General features: G+C 55.8%; 1 protein-coding gene across 5 annotated transcripts; it reads left to right on the top strand.

Moving 5' to 3' along the window:
- Positions 1-31: 31 nt before the first annotated feature.
- On the top strand, positions 32-20,049 carry ARHGAP1 (Rho GTPase activating protein 1). 5 transcript variants are annotated; one of them, XM_059874670.1, is made up of 13 exons: positions 32-83; positions 4,218-4,399; positions 4,652-4,747; positions 11,268-11,355; positions 15,433-15,564; positions 15,931-16,017; positions 16,227-16,325; positions 16,968-17,075; positions 17,155-17,231; positions 17,410-17,487; positions 17,850-17,978; positions 18,156-18,259; positions 18,402-20,049. In XM_059874670.1, exons 2-13 carry the CDS (start codon positions 4,267-4,269, stop codon positions 18,588-18,590), a joined length of 1,320 nt encoding a protein of 439 aa, XP_059730653.1. In that variant the 5' UTR covers positions 32-83; positions 4,218-4,266; the 3' UTR covers positions 18,591-20,049. The 5 variants fall into 5 exon arrangements, with proteins under 5 accessions (XP_059730653.1, XP_059730654.1, XP_005216508.1 ...); XM_059874671.1 differs by lacking the exon at positions 32-83 and adding an exon at positions 443-485 and having other exon boundaries at positions 4,259-4,399; XM_005216451.5 differs by lacking the exon at positions 32-83 and adding an exon at positions 443-485.
- The last annotated feature ends 688 nt before the right edge of the window (positions 20,050-20,737 follow it).

The raw sequence follows: 20,737 nt of genomic DNA, 5'->3' as shown, positions 1-20,737 counted from the left end.
CGGAAGTGAGCTTCGCCTTCTCAGCTTCCCCCTGAGGAACCGTCACGGACATCCAAATTCCCTTTCGGGAAAGAATCCAAAGAGTAAGACCTCACGAGTGCACAGGACCGGGGGTTTGGGAGTACTTGGTGAGGCCAATCTCTGTCCGAGGACAATACGAGCTTAGAATTCGGGAGGTCCCCCCGGGGATCTGAGTATCCGGTAAAGAGGAACTAGTTGTTCTAGGCGCTTCCCCCGGTAGGGACCACTGGGACAGTGACACTGTTCCTCCTCCTGGCGGGCACGTACTCAGGCACGTACGGAAGGGGAGGAGCTTCCGCGAAGGCCTCGTTGGGACCCGGCGGCAGGTCGGAAGTGGGTTGGAGGTGTGGCGGAAGTGGCTGGGGAGTGAAGGGACTGGGAGGGGGCGGTTCCCCGTGAGACAGAAGAGCCGGATGTTTGCAGATCTTTGACAGGCGTGGCAGGGAGAGCGGTGCCCCTCCACGGTGAGCTGCGGGGTGCTGGGTCTCCCTGGGGGTGACGGGGGCAGGAAAGGGACCGGTCAGATCTTCTGAAGGAAGGGGGTTCGGATGGGGAGGATCGGAGCAGAACCGCGGAAGGGAGCGAGGATGGAGTGGGGCCTGGGAACCTGGCCTTCCCGCTGCGCGGGCTTTGCTTCACTCGGATCTGAAGTGAGAGGACTTTACTTCCTCGTTCCTGGCCGCCTCGCTGGCTGTCATCGAGCAAGCTTGTGGGAAGGGGAAGTCTCCCTGGTCCCAGCTGGGCAAGCACAAAGACCAAGAGGTTTGGGGGAAGAAGTATTCCACCTTTGCCATTTCTCGGCAAATTACATTTTCGTATTCGTGACATGGGATACTTAAACCCAAGCCAGGTTTGGTAAACCATGAGTTTCTGTGCAGATGTGATTGTAGTTGGAAGTTTTGCCGCTGTGTTGTGAGATTTGCATTTTCACAGTTCTGGAGTCCCACCTAGGAGGGCGATCCCAACGCCAGAGAATACGATTTCATGTTGTTTATTCCAGTTATCCACGGAGGAGATTAGGGAAGAAGCTTTACTTTGCCCTTTTTGTAGAACTTTGAGAATCGCTTGAATAACAGTCCCTTAGAGAAGTATTGAAGGAATTGACCTGCACAAAGGGACCACCTTAAGGTAGACATGGATTAGAATCTTGACTTTGCTGTATGACCCTAAGCAATTGCCTTATTATTATTTTTTTTTTTTTCTGGTGCTGCTGCTGCTGCTGCTAAGTCGCTTCAGTCGTGTCCGACTCCGTGCGACCCCATAGAGGTTTCTCAAACTGTAATGGGTTTTACATACCTCTCTTGTTTTACATAACCTCACTGGTGCTGTTGTGAAAAAATAATTTGTATCCAGCTCATGGATGGTTGGTTCCCTTTTCCTCTTAGGATACAAATTGACTTGTTCTGTTACTCAAAAAAATAACTGAGCATCTACTCTGTGCCAAATGTAATTTTGAGTAGGTCAGGCAGGCTTTCTTAAACAGGGCCTGTGAATCCCTTAAATTTCATGCAAGATTTCACGCATGTGCTGATTTTGCTGAGCGAAAAAGCCACTAATTTCTCCAGAATTTCAGAGAGCTCCAGGACTTCTGCCTAAAATGATTCTTGAAGATTTTTGTAAAGTTCAACATTTTACCAACTGAGAAGGGAAAATTTACTCTGAAAGTAAAGGCTTCGCAGGTCGCTCAGTGGTAAAGAATCCACCTGCAATGCAGGAGATATGGGTTCCATCTCCGGGTTGGGAAGATCCTCTGGAGAAGGAAATGGCAACCCATTCCAGTATTCTTGCCTGGAGAATCCCCATGGACAGAGGAGCCTGGTGGGGTCACAAAAGAGTCGGACGTGACTGAGTGACTAAATAACAACAAAAAGAGTGTTTTGCAGAGTGGTGCAGGACTTGTAAGTGACAGGAGTCTTGGGCAGCCAGGATACTTTTTTTCCACTATTTTATGTTCCAATTTCCCTGTACTAGCTTCCCTTCCCCTCCCACTGAATGGGAGCTGAGCTTCTGGGCTCACTTGGGCAAGAGCTGTTGGTTGGAAAGTGATGAGAGAGGCCGGACTGGCTGGGAGGGGGAAACAAGAATGATTAGTTGTGCTGGAAAAGGAGGTTATGGGGCAGGGGAGAGGTCAGTTTGGAAGAACTGGCAAAATGCGACTGTTACTGGAAGAGGTGGGGTTAAGCTCATCTCCCTTTGAGAGAGTGTCCCTTTCCCTCCCTCATACATACTTCAACTCCCAGCTGTTTCTTCTAATCCTGTTGTCCACTTTAGCATAAGTATTTTATTACACTGGACAATTATATTTCTAGGAGGAACCTTCACTTCTGTAGATGAGGAAATTAGGCCTAGATAGGAAGAGGACTTGCTCAGCATTTTGTGACCCACACAGCTCTATGGCCCAGGTCTTTGGTGTATCTCATTCCATGCCTTTTTCACAGCATCAAATACCCACCGTGAGCAGGAAGACTTCTCTGGAACAGCTGGGGGCAGGGCTGAAGGAACGCTTGGTGTCTGGGCAATAACCCAGCAGAAGGGATGGAGAGAAGGCTCAGGCCTGGAGAGGGTTCCTGTGAGCTGCATTCTGTCCCTGTTACCTGGCGAGAGGGGTCTCCCTGGGGGAGCCTTCACAGCCTCCTGGCTGAATGCTGGGGCAATGCTTATTCCTGAATTAGGTGTTGGAGGGTCGAAACGGAATGGGGAGCTGGGGTGAGGGGTACAGCGGCACTCAGTGGGAGAAATGCATTCCCAAACAAGAAAGGACATCTTTCTTGTGTTTGTGGAAAGGGACTTTTGCTCTGGTGATAAGCAGTGAATAAGGGTAGCAGGTAAGGCCAGAGGACAGGAAGAGGAAGAAAAAGAAGTTGTGGTGTGTGTTTTTTGGGTGGGGCAGGGGAGTTGTTTGGCAGCTCAGTTTTGGCTTCAGACCTTCAAAGAGCTTTTACCACTGAAGCAGTGTGGTTGCTCTGGTAACAGGGTAGTTGTTGCTAGTTTGTTGCTACATAAGGAAGTAGGGAGCTGCTGGTTTGCCATCCAGAATCTTTGCCAAGACGTGCACAGGAGGTTGTCACGTTGCTCAGAGGTGTCCAGGGTCTGGATCTGGGCCCACAGTTCTCGCCTCTTCTCCCCTACCCGCGTCTGGGTCTTGTCTGCACTCCTTATCTGCCCTGCTGAGTCTCTGACCATATATGTCATTTTTCGGGGCTCCAGGAATGCAGTGGACTTAGAGCAGCCTCTCCTGCGGGGTTGGCCGAATGGGTTGAATTAAAACTCCCCTCCCTCACACATCTGGTGAGCTGGTGAAGGCAGAAGGGGTGAACTTCTCGTCAGGGCCGAGGGCAGAAGGTGCTGCCTCCAGGCTGCATGCAGCCGCGTCCCTAAGGCCAGACCCCAGACGCGAGCAGACCCAGCGTCGGAGCTGGCTCTTCTCCCTGCCCGCCTGTGGCAGCCGCTGTGCTGGTCTCCACCTCCCGGGTCTCTGCACTCTGGGTATCGTGGGCTTCCTCCTCCCCCACCTGTACCCTCCGATCCTTAAGGTGGTCTGAAACCAGCATCAGGAGGTCCCCACAGAGTAGAGTGGGCTTGGGAGCCTCCAGGAGCCTGCAGATTGTCCGTGGTGACTGGCAGGCAGATTGCATTTCCTGCTGCTCGATCCTGTTCTGGGGCAAACCCAGCTGGGCCCCGTGGCTTTGGCCTTTTTCCTTTGCCTCTGGCCACCTCCTGCTCCCAGGACCACAGCTGACCCATTTCAGGCAGGGATCTGGAGCAACCCTGTGCTCCTTAGATTCTTGCGCAATCTTTTCCCCATAACTACTGGGGTCTGGGAGGCGTCCGTGCCCTGTGACCCTGAAGGAGAGGGGCACGGGCCTCGACCCTCCGCAGCTGGGATGGCAAGGCTGACCCAGCGGGGCAATGGGCAGTGCAGGGTGTGGCGCAGCCCTTCCACATCCAGCTGGAGGGGCCTGACGGTGGGCACTGAGCCGTGCCCTCTGTTGCCCCAGCTGCCTTTCCTGACAGCGTGCCAGAAAACCATGGAGCCAGGAAAGCCAGGCACTCCATGGCGCTCTTGGCACGGGGGAGAGATGTTGAGGAACAGGGACAGAACAGGGGAGCAAAGAGTGGGGGCCGGAGGGCTTGCCGTAGAAGACATGGGTGAAGAGAGTGTCTCACTGAGCAGCCAGCTCCCTTCTGTCTCTCAGGGTTCTCTGTGGGTTCTGCCGTGTGGAGCTGTGGGGTGCAGGCTTGGCCATGGACCCGCTCTCAGAGCTGCAGGACGACCTGACCTTGGATGACCCCAGCCAGGCTCTGAACCAGCTGAAGCTAGCTTCCATCGATGAGAAGAACTGGCCCTCAGACGAAATGCCCGACTTTCCCAAGTCAGGTGGGCGCAGCCCAATGTCAGCAGCCTTTGGGTGCCTTAGAAGGGGAGACTCCCCCGCACTTCCTGTGGAAGGAAGACCCTGGGAGGACGAGGTGGGGGCAAACAGATCAGCCCCCATCAGAGCAGGTCAAATCAGATGAGGGTGGGGCTGGGGCACAGGCCTTACCTGGGAAAGGGCCAGAGAGCAGGGATCTCAGAGGGGGACGTTAGCGCAGCCCCCGGCTCATCCCCTGACTTTGCCGTGTTCCTCAGATGACTCCAAGAGCAGCTCCCCAGAGCCTGTCACACACCTGAAGTGGGATGACCCTTACTACGACATCGCCCGGCACCAGATCGTGGAGGTGGCAGGTGAGCGCCCCTGCCCCCCAGCCCGCACTTAAGGAAGCCAGCCCCTTCTGCCTGAGGGCAAGGGGCTGCAGGGGAGGGCCAGGCATGACCCCTGACTGGGGAGCTCTTCCGGTTCCATGTACCATTTTTTTTTTCTTTTCAAGTTCACTTTATTTTTGTTTTTTGTTTTTTAATCGGAGGATGATCGCTTTACAGTGTTGCGCTGGTTTCTGCCATACAGCCACAGAAATCGGCCATCAGTGCATGTGTATACACACACCCCCTCCCTCTCAGACCTCCCTCCGCCCCCCAGCCCCACCTCGCCCCTCTCGGCCACGGCAGGGCACCAAGCCGAGCTCCCTGCACTTCGCATTCTTTCAACAAGCAGACTCAGTTGTGAGGGCCGCTGGGTCTGGTCACCCACAACCACCTCCCGACCTGTGACCTGGTCTCCGTTGGCGGATGGCGTGTGGGAGGCATGCTGAAAGCCCTGGGTGTGATTCCCAGGTCTGCCTCTGAGCGCCTTTCCTCCTCACAAGGTTTGCTGAGATGATGACGGCAATGAATGTATGTCAGGGCCTGGCCCACAGCCAGAACATAGTTGGCCCTGAACACGTGTTCATGCGGCTCCCTGCCCTTTGCCTCAGGTCAACTTTGCTACCCCAGGAATTCCGAGGAATCCCAGGGAGGTGGCAGTCCCTCTGGGGAAACCCCAACTCTAAGGAAGTCTGGAATGGCAGAGCCTCCTTGCGGGAATTAGGAGCCACGTGACTCCTGGGGCATCGGGTTCCCCACACATGTCCTACCTGCTAAGAACAGGTGTGGAGGCCCCCTAGAGTCTTGGCCTCAGTGAGTGCCCACCCTGCTGTTCATAACACGGGGCCCAGAAGACCCCTGCAGCAGGGAGGAAGCAGAGACGTTGATGACCTGTTTCTGCCCTTAAGGTCCTCCTGCTGAAGGAGGAAATTGAAACTGTAGGATCCTTTGTCTTTCCTTCAGCTGTAAGCAGGGTGACAGCATGGCCCTGCTCTGAGGTCTTGGGGTGGACTAAGGGAGCCAGATGGCTTGTGGCCCCCGGAGCCCTGCACCTTGCTGGCCGAGGGGTACCTGGAGGCATCTGGCCACAGGGAAGGGGCAGGGAGCCCCATCTCTCCTGAATGCTGGGCTCGGGGAGGGGTGGGGAAGTTGAGAGGGTTGTTCCTAACGTTTCAAGGAGTTTCCTTGGCATCGATGTCCCTGACGCCTACCCTGGTCTGGTTTAGAGAACTTGGTGGTGGCCTCTCTCAGCCCTACTTAAGCAAGGCCAAGAGTTCTTTAGTGATCTGGTCCTGCCCTGAGCACAGGAGGGTCCCTTGAAGGTTTAGAATTTTCCCCGCTCCAGGAGATGGACCTGGTTGGGAGTGTCTGATGTGAAGGAGTCTGTCTCCTGACCTCCTCCTGGCGCATGTGCCCAACTCACCGGCACAGCAGGGTAGGCTGCCCCCAGCCCGCCACGGATGTGACCCTCGAGAGCCGAGCGGCAACTTGTTTCTGTCTCTCCAGGGTGTGATGAGCCTGAGGGGGCCCAGCCAGGTAGGTGTGTTGCTGGCTCTCCGTGCTTGGCCTTCTCTGGGCTGTGGATCAAGAAGGGCTCTTGGTGGAAGCCAGGTGGGGCCAGCTTAATTGCAGCCCCACTCCCAGGAGCTGGGAGCTGGTGGTGCCGGTGGGGGCCGGGTGGAGATCACAGAGGATTATAGGAGGTTTGACAGCGTGGGAGCTGTGCAGGGACACATGCAGAGCCCCAAGGGCACGGTGCCCCAGAGGAGGGAGGAGGCCCTGTCCACGGCGGGTCTTGGGGCTGCTTGGGAGCCGTGGCCTGGCCTGAGTGCTGGCTCGGGGCCCCTCTCAGGGGGCATCCCCCGTGCGTGTGCCTCTCTGAGTGCTGAGAGGCGTTCAGATTGGCACTGCCCGAGCAAGAGTTGTTTGATGAAGACTATGGGAATGTCCAGGGAGTCGTTTCCTGGCCTTGGAGCCCCTCCTGCAAGGGGCAGTGCGTTACGTCCCCAGCTCCTCTGCAGTCCTCCGTTGTCCTTGCTGGCATGCTCCACAGTCAAAGCTGACTGGTCCACATGGGTTCTTTCCAGTGGCGTGCTGGTAAATGTTTAATAGTTGGTCCTCCAGAAAGGAAAAAAAAACCCCAAAACTGTTACTGTACTATTTGTAGCATTTTCAGTTTCTACCTGCCAATAGCAGATTTCAAGCCACCAGCAGTGATGGCAGCTGGCTTGCAGAATCGCCGGCAGTTTAACCTTTGTGCAAACGTGCCCCAGCTCCCACCTCCCACCTCCTCGGCTGCCTGCTCTCAGGTTGTGGGAGGGTGCTGGTCCGGCCCATCCAGAATGCCTGCTGGAGGAGGCGCGCTGTGGCTGACTAGCCCCCAGGTTCCCCTGGGAAGTTCCTGATCGGTGTCTGGGGAAGGCAGAGGTTTCATTCTCAGGCGGCTGGTCTTTTCCTGGCGCTGTTCCACAAGTGCCCGGCCCGCCCTCTGAGCCCTCTCCCTCAGTGCTCTGGGGACACAGCTTCTTCTTTCCCTTCAGTCTCCAGGGTAGAAGTCTGTTCTGAGATCAAGAGGGGACTCCCAGGCCTTTTTTATGCATGCGCCTTGGAGGAGCAGTTACCCTGCCTACTGGCAGATGCCCGAGCTACCCAGGACTTGGGCAGCTGGGGCTCCACTCCAAGGAGGAGAGGGCAGGCCCTGGGCCTGGGGCTTACCCATGTCTCGTTCCTTGCTGCTCGGAGATTCTTGCCACCCAGTCTCTCCCTGACCGCCCCCCTACCCCCGACTTTGTCCCTCATCCCCATCCTGACTTCACTTGCGTTTGTAAAACATTTACTTTGGAACAAGCCCAGTAGTCAGCATTGAGGATTCATTGAGGAAAAATGTACACTCCTTCTTTCACGGATCATACAGTCCAGTGAAGTGGTTCTTGAAGTGGTCAGGCGGCCTCCTTGGGGATATGAAAGGTATGGCCCTCTTTTGCAGAAAACACATGCATGGACTGGTAATATCTTTTCTCTAACATCATGGCGTTGGTGGGTGCCCATTGGTGGAACCCCGGTTCAGGATCCAGTGTCCCATTTACAAGGTGCTGGGGCAGCTGAGTGGTGGAACCACAGGCCTCTGGCCTCTCGCCTCAGCGGCTTGCTTAACCTGTTACCAGCTCTTTAAATCCCAGGGCCCTGTGAGCTCAGACCTCCCGCCCTGCCAGAGTCCTCAAGTCTGCCAGCCAGTGTGTGTGTGTCAGTCACTCAGCCGCGTCCAACTCTTTGCAACCCCATGGGCTGCCGCCCACCAGGCTCCACTGTCCGTGGAATTCTCCAGGCAAGAATACTGGAGTGGGTAGCCATTCCCTTCTCTAGGGGATCTTCCTGGTCCAGGGATCGAACCTGGGTCTGCTGCACTCACCAGCCAGTGAGGGTTACCTTACTGTTGGAAGGCAGTGATGACAGTCTTTCAGAATCCTCGATGCTCCTCCCAGCATTCCCCCTGCACCCTGGGTATTTCCTCTATTCAGAGAAGAGTAGAGAGATGATGCGTTCCCCCTCCCCCCTCCCCCAGCCACAGGCTCGTAGTAGGAGGCCGAGGGGTTATTAAGCTCCCGACTGTACACAAGTCTAACCTTCGTCCTTGCCCCCTGCCAGCCTGCTCTTCCTTCTGTCGGAGTCAGTGGGAAGTGAATCAGAGCAGGCAGCAGAGCCACCCGCCGCTGGCCGTGAAGGAACCCAGCGCCTCAGGATCTGGGCCAGGCTGGGAAGGAGAACAGGTAACACCTGCTCCTTCAAAACAGACCTGCTGGATGGAGCGGCACCGTCTCCTCCTCAGGAACGCTTGCAGAAGGATCTCGGCTTGTGAAGTCTGGAGAAAGTCTGCCCTGCGCTTTGGGAAACTGCCTAGAGCAGTCTCATAACCCAGATAGCACTGTGAGCAAACTCAGAAATAGAACTGTGCCGGGCTGACCTGTGCCAGGCGACCGGCGCTTCCTGAATCCCCGTCACGTTGCTGGGCTCTGGACCAGCCCTGGACATTCAAAGACTGACACAGTGGCACCTGTCTGTGAGCTGCTCATCACCCCCAGAAGAGACAGACACGAAGACAGTTATACAGGAGAGTCAAATCGTCGTGACAAAGACGGGTGACAGTTCACGCGGGGAATTGCCCCTGGCCTGCCCCAGGGAAGGAGGAGAGACACAGGCTTCTGCTTGGGACGAGTCTTAAGGGTTCAGAGGAGATAGCGGAGAGGAGCAGAATTGCCTGGTGGAAGTCCTGTCTGTCTGGCATGAGAGGCAGATGCTGAAGCCGCCTGCCGTGCACTGGCCTGAAAGCGTGTGGAGTGTGAGCCTGCCACGGGGGGATATGGGGCCAAGCCTGGATAGTCCTGTGAGCCTTTCTGAGGGGCTTTTACACAGCTCAGGATGGGGTTCAGGAGGAAAGGGGAGTCAAGGCAGGAGAGACAGGCGCAGGTAGATGTTTCTAATTCTCCACAGCTGGAAGTTGGGGCAGTTTAGAAAGAAGAATGGAACCAGTCTCTGGGCCTGATGGGAAACCTGATCCAGGAAATTCTGGGAGGGCCCTGGCTAGCACCTTTCAGGGCCAACAGAGGCTTGGCAGTGTTCTGAGTGGAGATGGGATTGTTGGAGGGGTTGATCCAGAGGCTGGACATGATAGTCGGACTCCTAGGAGCCTGGGAGGTGCAGGCTCAAGCCAGAGCACCAGCAGGGACTGAGGCCATGCCGCCCACATTCCAGAAGCCTGCCTCAGCCTTGAGCAGAAGGGCAGAGCATTGGCAAAGCACTGAGTCCTGGGTTAAGTCACTGACCAGAAGGATCATGAAGACCATGGTTCATTAAACATGGAGAACACTCAGTAGTAAGGTGTCAAGGAATCCCTTAGTCCTCAGAGGTGAGAAGCAGACAGGCCATGTGGGCTGTGTAAATGGCTTTTTATTTGCCTCTGCAGGAGGGGCATTAGGTGAGTGTGGTCTGTGACTCTGGAGAGTGTGAGGCTAAAGATGAAGGGAAGGGCCCTGGGACATGGGGCATGGGGGCCGAGCCTTATCCCCACCCGGCTTTGTTTGGGGTCCCTGGTCCACACCCTGGAAGAGCGTCTCACCTTGGGAGGCTGTCTCATGTCTCAGAAGCTCCCCGGCTTCATGACAAGGCCAGATGGTCAGACCATGAAATAGTGACTCATTTTGGACAGACATCCCTCAGGGACACCATGAGCGCTTTTCCAAAGCATCATAAACTCCTTCGAACTCCACGTTCTTTAGAATATCCTTAAGGAGAAAGAAATGATTTGTAGAAATGTCCAGAGATCAATCAACTGTGGCCAATAGTTCTGATAGTAAAAATCAGAAAGTGCTGTTAGTAGTCAAGACAAAGACATAACTATTAAGTCATCAGACTGATTTCCTCGGTGGCTCCAGGCTTTCTGAGAAGGTGGCTCCAAGAAGTTTTTCACATACAGGCTGTTCAGAGCGGGTGCTTCTGGGATAAGCGTGGAATTATAAGATGATGTGTGGCAGTTGCTTTGGCGGCTGTGACTTGTTTTGTTTTCTTTAGTTATGGTGAAATTTACATAATGTAAAATTAACGGTTTTAAAGTGTTTAATTTGGTGGTGTTTAGTACATTCTCTGGAGAAGGCAATGGCACCCCACTCCAGTACTCTTGCCTAGAAAACCCCATGGACGGAGGAGCCTGGTGGGCTGCAGTCCATGGGGTCACTGAGGGTCGGACACGACTGAGCGACTTCACTTGCACTTTTCACTTTCATGCATTGGAGAAGGAAATGGCAGCCCACTCCAGTGTTCTGGCCTGGAGAATCCCAGGGACGGGGGAGCCTGGTGGCTGCCGTCTGTGGGGTCGCAGAGTCGGACACAACTGACGCGACTCAGCAGCAGCAGCACGTTCTCACTGTTGTACAACCACTGCCTCGGTCTAGTTCCATCGTTTCGTCCGCAGTTTCCCCCGTGCCACCCCCCATAACCACGAGCGTCAGGCCCTAGTCTCCCTTCCTCCCAGCACCTGTAACCACTGACTTGCTTTCCTTTGCTACAAATTGACCTACATAGCTCATATAAGTGGGACCAAACAGCATGTTTCCATTCAGGTTCTTTCACTTAGCACCCTGGTGTCAAGGTTCACTCACAATGTGGCATGCATGCTCCCTGCCTTTTTATTGCCAAGCAGCAGTCCACTGCACAGAGACACCACATCTTCTTTATCCACCCATCCTCTGATGGACATTTGGGTTGTTTTCCACCAGGCGTGACTCTTCAGAAAGTCATATTGTATTTTTTATACCCCGGGTCAGCAACCCTGAGAGCACCCTGTCCTTTCTTCAGTGACGTGCCCTCGAGTGCAGGCAGCTGCACAGAGGTCTGTCTGCACGGCCCCCGAGCTAAACGGCACGGGTCTCCAGGCCTGGCCCCTTTCAGATCCTCGCCTGACTGCTCATGGCTGGTCACACACTTACTGTCTTCTGTCTTTCTCCACACCTAGGAGATGACAAGTACGGGCGGAAGATCATTGTGTTCAGTGCCTGCCGAATGCCCCCGAGCCACCAGCTGGACCACAGCAAGCTCCTGGGGTGAGTGCCCACGGAGGGTGGGGGGGCAGTGGTGGGCCGCGTGCCCGGATCTCTCCTGCTGCGAGGCCGTTTTTCTTCCTGCTCCTTCCTGCCCTGGGAGCACCGAGCCAGCCACCTCCCTCAAGGCCTCCCCTCTTCTGCCGAGCCGGTTGTCTCACTTTGTTTATCTGTCCTTGGCTGCGCCGGGTCTTGGCTGCTGCACAGGCTTTTCTCTGTGTCAAGCGCGGGGGCTCCTCATTGCAGTGGCTTCTGTTGTGGCGGAGCACGGGTTCCAGGGTGCTCGGGCTTCAGCAGTTGCAGCACGTGGGCTCAGTACCTGCGGCTCCCGGCTCTAGAGCACAGGCTCAGTGGTTGCGGCACACGGGCTCAGTTGCTCCGTGGCATCTGGGATCTTCCCAGACCAGGTGTGCAACCTGCATTGGTAGGTGCATCCTTTACCACTGAGCCATCAGGGAAGCCCTGTTTTTTTATTTTAATAATTTTATTGAAGTTCGACTGTGCTGGGTCTTCGTTGCTGTGCGGGCTTTTCTCCAGTTGCAGTGAGCGAGGGCTTCTCTTCGCCGGGGCTTCTCTTACTGCGGACCACGGGCTCCAGGGCGCACAGGCGTCACGAGCTGCAGCTCGTCAGCGAGCCATTTGACATCTGTGGGGTGGGCTAGGAATCAGACCTGGTTTCTAGTCCTGGAAGCCATCTGCGTGACCTTGGCAAATGTCTTCATCTCTTCCAGCTTCTTTTCACTTTTCTTAGGGGATGATACAGCCCTTGTTCCTAGGAGGAGTGAGATACTGCTTGGGAAAATACTTTGAAAAGTCAGATACTGTCCAAACATGAGGCCTGATTAAGATGATGATCAGTCTGAGGCGGTTACAGTTGTTCACCATTTACATGAATAATTACCATTAATTGTATTTTGTGCCACATCTGGTGAAATGACTTCTGTACGTATGTGGGTTCTGATAGCGAAATGGATGAAATAGCTCTGGTTGGTCTGGAAATCTCTGGGGGCAAGTTCGAAGGCTGATTGAAAGCAGAAGTTTGACAGGCTCTGTTCTGATAAGTGTGGGTCCTTGGGCCCCCACCAGGCGTGCGCTGGGCCCACAGCGCGTGTGTGCAGGACCCGTGGAGGCAAGGCCATAGCTGCCTTCCTCCTGAGGCTCCTCCTCCGTGTGTGCACCGATTCCCATCTTGTACTCCTTTCCCGACCACTTCAAAGCACTCCGCTCGGTTGAGAATATCTGCCCTGCCCTTACCAGCTCTTTGGGGGTCCTGAACGGTTGTGTATGTGGAGGGGCTGGTGTGGGGTCAGGGACAGTCTGGGGCTGCTGCAGCAGAAAGGCGTGGGGGCGGGGCGGGGGTGGCGGCATACAGTCTCTGCAGTCCTGTGAGCCAGGGCCGGGCCGCGTCTCTGCAGTCCTATATGACTGCTTTCCCTCTAGTCTCTGGAGCCCTCCTCCTGGGGCTCCTGAGCCGCGCAGGCAGGCAGAGCCTTGCCCGGGCCTGTCCTGCGGCCCAGCCAGGAACAGGCCAGGGACCCCGGCCTGAGGGGGGGCTGACTCACATGCCCTCCTCTCTGGTTTTATCTCAGCATCTGGCAAGGCATGGGACAGACTCCTGGCCGAATGATGGTCTGAGTGGGAGGAAGTCAGAGGAGGAAGGTGGGAAAGCACCCAATTTTCAGGAGCCAGCTTGCCGAGTAAGGCTGCCCCCTACTCGGGGGCTTTCGGAAGCCCTCTGTCTTACCCAGGAAGACACCCATCCTGTCTTACCACCTCCACCCAGCCTGGCAAGGAAACCTTTCATCTCGCATCAGTCCTGTCATCTTGTTTCCAGCCTGATTATCTCAGGCTTGGCTTTTCCCAGCTGTCCAGTCAGATCTGGGGGGTTGAAACAGAAAGTGCCTGAAGCTTGGATGCAGAAGACCAATGAAACTCCAGCCCTGCCATTAACTAGCTGTGTGCTTGGGTCAGGTCTCTCCTGAGCCCTATAAAAATAAGAATTGTGCTCACTTCACCAGGTTGGTGTGGACCTTAGGTAAGAAAATATACATGAAATGCTATTGTATTCATCTGTATCACAGATTTCAAGAATTTAGAAAACTGTAGATAGCGATTAAGAAGAAGTACAGAGAGCAATAAAATGTCCCATAAACCCACCACCTAGAGAGAAAAACCACTGGTAATATTTCACGTCCTATTTTTTTTTCTGGAACATATATTGGACTCTATAGTTAGTTTTATGTATTACATAATGTTTTTATCTTCTGAGCATTAGACATTCCTCAAGGACATCCTTTTAAAAAATTGTTATCGATATATATGTGTCCAGGAAAGCAAGCACATTATGTACACTACTTGATGAATTTTCAAAAATTAAATACACCCAAGTCATCCACACCCACAAACCTCTCTTTGCTCTTCCAGTCACTGCCCCAGTGTGACCACTGTTCTTACATCAGGCTTCACAGATTGGTTCTGTCTGCAGAAACATCCTGTGGGGCATTCTATTTATGGGTGTCCTGTGATTTATTTAACCAATTCCCTACTCTTGGACACTGAGTTTGCTGCTCATTTCCCACCCCATTATAAAACAGGCTATAATGAACAGACTTTTATTAAAACACTTCTGTCCATCTCTGAGTAGTTCCTTGGGATAAATTCCTGGACACATTTTTACCAGGTCAAACAGTATGAACATTTTATAGCTTCTGATAAACACCACTTCACTGCCCTCCCAAATGTCATAACATTTATCAAAGGATGAGTGTATTTTCACTACAACCTTTGCTGTTTCACTTGTCTTTGTAAATAAATCAATCGCGCGGCACACAGGCTCTTAGTTCCCCCACCAGGGATTGAAGCCATGCCCCTTGCAGCGGACGCTCTGAGTCTTGACCACTGGACCACGAGGGAAGTCCCTAACTTTTGCTGTTTTACAGTTGTGAGATGCCCTCTTTTTATGTGACAGCTTTTTTTGCCAAGTGCTCAGTGTGTATAAGGGGTAAATTATTGGGCAGTGATGATGATCAGAATTAAGATAATCAGTCCGGCATCAGGCACCCCACATGCCCACCAGTGCTGTCCCAGCCGGGCACCCGTGGACCAGCGTTCAGGTTATCCTCTCTGGGTTAGGTCAGATTGTGTCTGGGCACTTAGTCCCATCCTTGGCCACTTTTCCCGGCTCCTTTCCTCCTTCCCTGCGTCTCCTTGGAAGCCCTTAGCATTCCTGTGTGCCCAGCTTCCCCACATGGAGCAGCGTTCCTCCTGGGACCTGGGAGCTGTAGGCCAGGCAGGACAAGGGTTTTCCCCAGGGCTCCTCTCCCTCTCTGGAATTCATATTCATTCACTTCCTACTTCCCCACCTCAGATGAGCCCAGCAGCCACCTGTGTGTTTGTATTAGATAGTAGGTATTGTGCTGTGAGGATTGGGAACTTGAACTGTGGGTCCTTGGTCCACAAGCTGTCCAGAAAAAACACTGGAGCAGGAGAGAAGGTCCTCTGTCCACTCTGATCCCCTTTTACAGTGCTCCGCAGCCAGCCCAGCAGGTGTAAAAGGCAGACCTGTCCCATGGTCAACATGGCCAAACTTGGGAGTCAGTTCACCTCCAGGCTCTCCCACAAGCTTGACCTCTCTGAGCCTCACTGCTGTCACTTGTAAGAGGGGAATAGTGTCAGCCTCCATTATAATGAGGAAGGCGTGAGATAGTGTATGCCAAGTGCTCGGTAGACACTGAAAGCTTAATCCTGACAAATGGTGACCGCCATCATCATTGACTCACAGCAGTCCCGTGAGGGGAAAGACTGTTACCATTTTGACTGGAGGTATGTGAGGTGGCTCCAGTAGGAGTCCTGGTCTCCTGACTTCTGGTCAGTGCTCAGGAGAACTGTTGTTGCTACTGTTATTCCTCGCCCAGCCCGGCTGTTCCTCGTCCACCACAACATGGTGACCAGTGGTGCAGCCAGAATAGACCGGGCAGGCCGCGGGGGCGGCGGAGGGGGCAGCTTCTTGGGGCACGGGGTCTGTCTTACCCGGGCCTCCCCTGCGGACACAGCAGGCCTGAGTGGGGCTGTCCCTTGCAGGTACCTCAAGCACACCCTGGACCAGTACGTGGAGAGCGACTACACGCTGCTCTACCTACACCACGGCCTCACCAGCGACAACAAGCCCTCCTTCAGCTGGCTCCGGGATGCCTACCGGGAGTTTGACCGCAAGTGGGTGGGGGCCTCGGGGGAAGCTCCAGGGCCCGGGGGCCAGCACCTCTGCCCTATGCTGGGCTGCCCTCTGCTTGGGCAGGAGTGTGTATTCCATGCCCCGGGGGAGGCAGGTGCCCCCCGACCTGGGTAGACGGAACACTAAGACTCCCAACTTGGAACGGCCTGGGCTTGAATCCCAGTTTCTCTGCTGACTCCCTCCATGACCTTTCATGCTCCTTAAGCTCTCCGAGCCTGTTTTCTAATGTGTAAAATAGGGCCGCAGTGGCACTTAACCTGGCAGGCCTACCTCGAGTCATCGAGTCAGGAAACGCACATCAAGGCCCAGCTCTGCCTGTCCCCTGAGCGCCTGTTCTGTCTCTGCAGGTACAAGAAGAACATCAAGGCTCTGTACATCGTGCACCCCACCATGTTCATCAAGACCCTGCTCATCCTCTTTAAGCCCATCATTAGGTGTGTGGGTCCAGGGCGGGCCCTGGTCTCTCATGCCCCACTGTGTGCTGTGAAGCAGGTCCCCAGGAAGCCACCCATCCTGGGGACAGACTGGTCAGGCCTCTGCCTGACCCGGGTGGGCCGCTGAGAGTGCTGGGCCGCTGAGAGTGCATGGAGGCCTGCTGGAGCCGGCCCGCCCTGGACCCACATGTGTTCTGTCCCACCGACAGCTTCAAGTTCGGGCAGAAGATCTTCTACGTGAATTACCTGAGCGAGCTGAGCGAGCATGTGAAGCTGGAGCAACTAGGGATCCCCCGCCAAGTGCTCAAGTGAGGCCGGGACTGGGGCTGTGTGTGCCCAGCGGGCACTCTACATGCAGGTCATGCCTGTGTGGGGAGAGCGTGCCGGCCAAGGGGAGAAGCAGCCTTGAGACCCCCCGGATACACCGAGGACGCAGATGTAATGAGAAAGAGGCAGTACCTGGGGTCAGAGTGAGCGAGTTCAGGTCCCATATCTGCCACTGAGAAGCTATGTCACTGAATCTTTTTTTTTTTTTTTTTTAGTTTTAAGTGGCGTGTAATTGCTTTACAATGTTGTGCTCCTTTCTGTTGTACGGCCACGTGAATACACTCTGTGTGCACAGTACAGCTCCCTCACCCTGGAGCCTTCCTCCCTGGTGGACAGAGTAGGGGAGGGGGAGGGGTGGACAGGTGAGAGAGTAGCCCTGAGATACAGACACACCTTGTGTAAAACAGAGAGCCAGTGGGAAGCTGCCGTCTGACAGGGGGAGCTCAGCTCCCTGCGTGTGATGAGTCTTTTTGAAGTCTTCACTTGCTCCTGGGCAAAGCTGGGTTGGTTGGAGGACTGTATGAGGTCACCCATGTAAGGCAGCCCAGTGTCTGACACACAAGAGTTGCCATAGTGACCGCCCAGCCAGGTCAGGGGCCCGACCCTCCCCACTGCTCCCTTAGGTATGACGACTTCCTCAAGTCTACACAGAAGAGCCCCGCGACCGCCCCCAAGCCCATGCCACCACGGCCCCCTCTGCCCAACCAGCAGTTCGGGGTCTCCTTACAGCAGTGAGTACGCGAAAGGTGGGGTGGGGCTGGCATCCGGGGCGGGGAGGGCGGCAGGGCCCTCACAACCTCGTGCCCACAGGCTTCGGGAGAAGAACCCAGAGCAGCAGCCCATTCCGCTTGTGCTGCGGGAGACCGTTGCCTACCTGCGGGCCCACGGTGAGTGCCCGGCGCACCCTCCGCCCTCGGGGAGCTGCGGGGCAGGGCTGGGTGGGGTCCCACGTGCACCAGTACCCGCCCTGACCCGGATGGGAAGCCCAAGGTGCGCGGAAGGGGTTGGGGGATTCCACACGGCGCCCCAGAGCTCTGAGACTCACCAGGCCTGGCCGTTTGCCAGCTCTCACCACTGAGGGGATTTTCCGGAGGTCGGCCAACACCCAGGTTGTCCGGGAAGTTCAGCACAAGTACAACATGGGTGAGTGGCCCCCAGAGATGTGCTGAACCCCGAGGGCCGGTGCAGATCGTGTGTGTGTGCGCGCGCGCGCGCGCGCGCGTGTGTGTGTGTGTGTGTGTGTGTGGTTTTTTTGGCATTTGGTATGATTACACGGGTCTCACTCCTGCCTGCTTGTCCCAGACCCACTTCCTCCTAGATGAGGTTTCTGGAGGGAGGCGAGGAACTGCCGTGGTGTGTGTTCAGGGGCCCCACTCGGCAGACAGCCGGCCCTGTGCCCCTGTCTCGTGGGAGCCGGGGCTTGTGATCAAGGGGGCGGCCAGGATTGGCTGCTGGGCTCCGGGCCCCGCCCAGCGCCTTTCCGCGCCCCGCCCTCGCGTCTCCAGGGTTGTCTGTGGACTTCGAGCAGTACAACGAGTTGCACCTGCCGGCTGTCATCCTCAAGACCTTCCTCCGCGAGCTCCCCGAGCCCCTGCTCACCTTTGACCTCTACTCGCACGTGGTGGGCTTCCTCAGTGAGTGGCCCCCTCTTCCCTCCCCAGCGTCCGCAGGGTGGGGTCGCAGCTGGCCTCAGAGCGCGCCTGTCCGCCCAGGAAAAGTCTGTTTGGGGGTCTCACTCGAAGCCTTCTGATGGGGCTTCCTGAACCAGTCTGGCCATGGGCCCGTGTGACCCAGGCGCCCGTTCCTCACAGACATCGACGAGAGTCAGAGGGTGAAGGCCACTCTGCAGGCCCTGCAGACGCTGCCTGAGGAGAACTATCTGGTGCTGCGTTTCCTCACTGCCTTCCTCGTGCAGGTAGGGCTGGGGGCCGGCCTCTCCGCTCCTCTGGAGTGGGGGTGGGGGGCGCTGCTCCTGGACTTGGGTGCCGGCGCGGGAGGCAGGGGTCTGTGGTTTCCGGCTGCAGCTCCCCCCTCCAACCCCGCCGTTCCTCCCGCAGATCTCGGCCCTCTCTGACCAGAACAAGATGACCAACACTAACCTGGCCGTCGTCTTCGGCCCTAACCTGCTATGGGCCAAGGACGCCGCCATCACCCTCAAGGCTATTAATCCCATCAACACCTTCACTAAGTTCCTCTTGGATCACCAAGGGGAGCTCTTTCCTAGCCCCGATGCCAAGGGGCTCTGAGTGCCCGCCCCGCCCGCCCCCTGCTCCGGCAGCCCCCACTCTGGACTCTCCCTCCTGGCTTCAGCCTTACCGGAGCCAGGGGATCCTGCCCGGAAAAGGGGCTCTGAGTCCCCTAGGAGAGGGAAGCTGGAGCCCACCCCCAGACAGCTCCTCCTCCCTTTCTGGCTGGCCCACCTGGCCGGCCCTGAGGCCTCACTGTAACCACAAGACCTTGTCTCTTCGCCTTATTCTTCTCACTGCCTCCTTGGGTCCCTGGCTCCTGCGAGGCTCTGTGGAGCTGGCTCCAGCAGCCACTTCCCTGCTTCCTCCTGCCTCTCTCCCTGGCAACTGGAGATGCCAGAATCACTGCCGGCTGGGCTGGTAGCCGGGGCTGGTCCTCCCCCTTCTGCCTGCTGGGGAAAGAAAGGCTAAGCTGGTTGGACTGGCCCTGCTGAGGCTCCTCCCTGTCTGGGTGCAGGGAGCACCCAGATGACAGCACCCTGTTCCTGTCATCTTCCCTCTTACGGCTCGGCCTTTGGCACTTCCACAGTGAACGGACAGCAGGCTGGAGTCCCACAGCGGCCTTCTCTTCCGCACATCCTGGGTCCGCCTCTCCCAGATGGTACTGCCCCCCAGGGCGTCCTCACCCCCCCTGGTTCTCCTGCCAGGACTGGGAGCTTGGGTGACAGGGCTGCGTCCCTGCCTCTGTTCAGAAGAGAAGCCCCACTCTCAGCCCGGCAGTCCCCTAGGGTCCGGTCAGACCGGTGACCAGCAGCGCCCCGCCCATGCCCCGCCTTGCCTCTCCTCCCTCCCCAGTTGGACAGATCCTTGGCCTCGTCTGTTGTGGAGGCACAGGGGGGGCCCTGCTGGCTGACTCAGGGCCTCAGATGGCTGGTGGTTCCTTCCTCCAGTTGCGGACTCCTGGAGGGGCTGGGTAGAGACTTTGCTGATTAGATTGGCCCCTGCCAGGTAAGTTCTAGCAGCCTCCCCCAGGACCTGGTAATGGCGGAGGCCCCTCTTTCCAGCTGTCCCTTCCTGGTGAACCTCCTTCCTGAGGCCTCGGTCAGAGCCCACACCGTGGAGGCCTCACTGACCAGCCCTGCCCCATCTGCGAGTTGGGCGTGGCCTGGGCCCTGACCTCACTGGGCTCTGTCCCCAGGACACTGGCGTGTCAGGACCCCCAAGGACGGATGTGGCTGTTGCCAGCCACTGTGTCTCCAGGCCAGGCCCAGGCTTCTGCTGTCTACCTTCCTTTGTATATCAGGTGTTGCTCACCATCCCATTTACTGGGGAGCCTCGTGGATCTGTTTGGTCTCTCTCCTGTCCCCCGCCCTCACCACTAGTCTTTACCCTGGGGATGCGGGGACCTGTGCTGTGAATCAAGCGTTCACATTCATGCTTAATGGCTTCCTTGGCACCAATCGTGTATTTTACCTTTGCACTTTTTATATTTCAGTAAAAATCGAGATGGAAAACTTTGCATCTGGCTGATCATAGAAGTGGGCGTGGAGGCTCAGAACCGGGTGGGAGGTGCAGTGTGGGGTAGTGGCAGAGGGGCAGAGGGGCCGCAGGACGCCCCCGCCCCGTCCGTCTGACCCTTTCCACATCCTGCTGGTATGAAGCCAGCTTTCTGTCTTCCAGGCTTACCTTCCATTCTTTCTGCACCTGTTGCATTCCAGCTGGCCCCCAAGCGCTATATCCTATTAACCAGGACCTCTGTTCCCCAAACAGAGCGGACTGTGGTGGACCACAGCACGAGCTCTGGAGTCAGACCGGGGTTTGAATCCTGGTTCCATCACTCGTAACCAGCTCTGACTGGTAATTGTCATGCAACTGGTCCCACCACTGAGACTGTCGCTTCGTGTCTCAGAAGATCAGAAATATAGTTGTCCTTTCTAGATGTGGGGGATGTGTTCCAGCCACCCCCACCCTGAGATACCAAAATCTAAGGGTGCGTGAGTCCCATATATAAAGTGGCACAGTAGTTGCAATATAACCTCCATACATCTTTTCTTTAAATCATTTCTGGATTACTTAGAATACCTAATACAATGTAAACGCCATGTAAATAGTTTCGAACATGCAGCAGATTCAAGTTTTGCTTCTTGGAACTTTCTGGAATTTCCTTTTTCCAAATATTTCTCTATCCAAGTTTGGGGGAGCTCTCA

The sequence above is a fragment of the Bos taurus genome, chromosome 15, assembly GCF_002263795.3.
Source record: "Bos taurus isolate L1 Dominette 01449 registration number 42190680 breed Hereford chromosome 15, ARS-UCD2.0, whole genome shotgun sequence".
Lineage (NCBI taxonomy): Eukaryota > Metazoa > Chordata > Mammalia > Artiodactyla > Bovidae > Bos > Bos taurus.
The sequence above is the reverse complement of the archived record's forward strand: the minus strand, read 5'-3'. Positions and strand labels throughout refer to the sequence as shown.